General features: G+C 53.3%; 1 protein-coding gene across 1 annotated transcript in view; it reads left to right on the top strand.

The window, feature by feature from the left end:
- The window catches only part of BRINP2 (BMP/retinoic acid inducible neural specific 2), a 97,806-nt gene that overhangs the window by 47,380 nt on the left and 48,405 nt on the right, over nucleotides 1-2,021 (top strand). The window contains exon 3 of the mRNA XM_011361241.1: nucleotides 728-1,068. Within this exon, the coding sequence (XP_011359543.1) occupies nucleotides 800-1,068 (269 nt within the window). The 5' untranslated portion in view covers nucleotides 728-799. The remainder of the gene's footprint in view (nucleotides 1-727; nucleotides 1,069-2,021) is intronic.

Below are 2,021 nucleotides of genomic sequence, written 5' to 3'. Positions count from 1 at the left end.
CCCGCCCTCAGGAGGAGAGAGAGAACGCAGCGGGTATCCTAGTAGGCGTGCACCTGCTCTCCCATGGCGGTATTAGGGCAATTTCATTTCCTGTTCTAATTCCGTCCCTGCATGGCCTTATGTAAGAGAAGGGATCGGATTTTCAAAGCTTCTTTATTTTCTCCAAGAGAAAACTAGACCAGAGAAGGTAGCCGATTTGCCCAAGTTCGCCCAGCTTCGTGGCAGTGACGGGATGTCACTACTATGACAAGCGGGAGCGTGGGCAGAGGGATGAGCATGAGAAACGGGGCTGCTCGTCACTTTGCATTAAGTTTCCACAGGCGGCACACGGTCTATCACTGAAACGTGGTGAATATTTTTGAGAGAGGAAGATGGGAGAGGCTGGAATCACGGAAGTCATCGACTCTCAGGCCAAGAGTTAGACCACCTGAGTTCAAAATTCTGCCTTCTTCACTTAGAAGCTACTTGAACTTATGCAACTTTCTTCTAAACCTCTCTAAGCCTCATCTTCTCATCTGTAAAATGATGACAGTGCGTTTCCTGTAGGATGGTTGTAAACCGAAATGAAAGATAGATCTACACCTCGCTCCATGCCCAGAATGAAGACGTGTCGCTAGGGGAAAGGGTTTCTAGATGGATCCCGTCCGCCGACCTTTGATGTCCGCAGGCCCCCTGGGGGGAGACCAGGGTATGCAACTGACGTCTCCGTGTACTTTTCTAGTTCCAGGATCCCTGAAGGAGCGGCACAGAGCGGGAGAGCGTGGCGAGAGAATGAAGAAACCAACCGCGCGGGAGAAGCATGAGGTGGCCGTGTGGCACGCGGTTTAGAGGGCTTCGGCTGGCGGCAGCCCTATGGGCCACCCTGCTGGCACTGGGCCTCCCCGGCTGGGTGTTGGCTGTCTCGGCCACGGCCGCCGCTGTGGTCCCCGAGCAGCATGCCTCCCCGGCCGGCCAGCCGCCCCTGGACTGGCTGCTCACGGACCGCGGCCCCTTCCACCGCGCGCAGGAGTATGCTGACTTTGTGGAGCGGTACCGCCACGGTTTCACCACCAGGTACAGGATCTACAGGTAAGTGGGGACCCCGATCCAGGCAGGGGCTTCCCCTGCAACCCACCCTGGGTGGGCTGCGCCGCTGTGCGCTTAGCCAACCGCAATGCCGCAGACTGAACTGGAGGTGAGAGCTGGAGGGGCGGTGGACAGGGAGCTAAGCCTGCCATGTTGGCGTTTAAAAAAAGAAAGAAGAAAACACATCCAAGCTGGAAAACCTGCTGATGCCTCCTGGGGAACTTAGCAAAAGGGTTTTCTATTTATAGGTTGTGCTGCTTATAAATTGAGGACAAATCAGGAGGCACAGAGTCAGCGTGTGGCCGGTGCTGCAGCAGGAGCTTAGAGTCAAATGCTGGGGCTGGTTTTAACTAATGGATTAGATACCTTTATGAGTTGTAATTACCTAGACATGCAAATGAAGGGGGGCTAGCTCCAGCCCCCACTTCAGAGGTCTGGGGAGCCCTACAGGTTGGGGAACGAGCCTCCCCTCACCCGTGTTGCTACCACAGGCTCAGCTGGCCTTGCACATGGAAATGGGCTGTGCCTTCCTGGGTCCTTGGCCGGGGCCCAGGAGCACCAGAGCTAGCTGAGAGGCAGGCACGAGATCTGCCTGACCTATCTGACAAGGGACAAAGCAGGGACACCATCCCCACTGCTGGGCCAGCACTTCCAAAGCGGGAGGCACCTCGAAATCCTCACCTTGGGGCTCCCATGAGTGCATCCTTGAATTCAAACCCCGCCTTCCTTCCTCTGCCCACTTCTACCTCATCTTTCCCTTGTCTTCAGACAACCCGGGAGCTTTGCTGAAATTTTTTCTTTTATCAAAGACATTTATTTTTCAACTACAAATTAGTTTCTAATGCAAAAAAAAAAAAGAAAATATTAAAAAGCACAGAGAGTAACAAAACCAGAAAATCACCTATTTTTTTTTAGCATCGAGAGGTTGCTATCATTAACCATTTGGCACATGCATT

Source organism: Pteropus vampyrus, unplaced genomic scaffold (assembly GCF_000151845.1).
Source record: "Pteropus vampyrus isolate Shadow unplaced genomic scaffold, Pvam_2.0 Scaffold65, whole genome shotgun sequence".
Lineage (NCBI taxonomy): Eukaryota > Metazoa > Chordata > Mammalia > Chiroptera > Pteropodidae > Pteropus > Pteropus vampyrus.
This window is presented reverse-complemented; position numbering and strand designations above follow the sequence as displayed.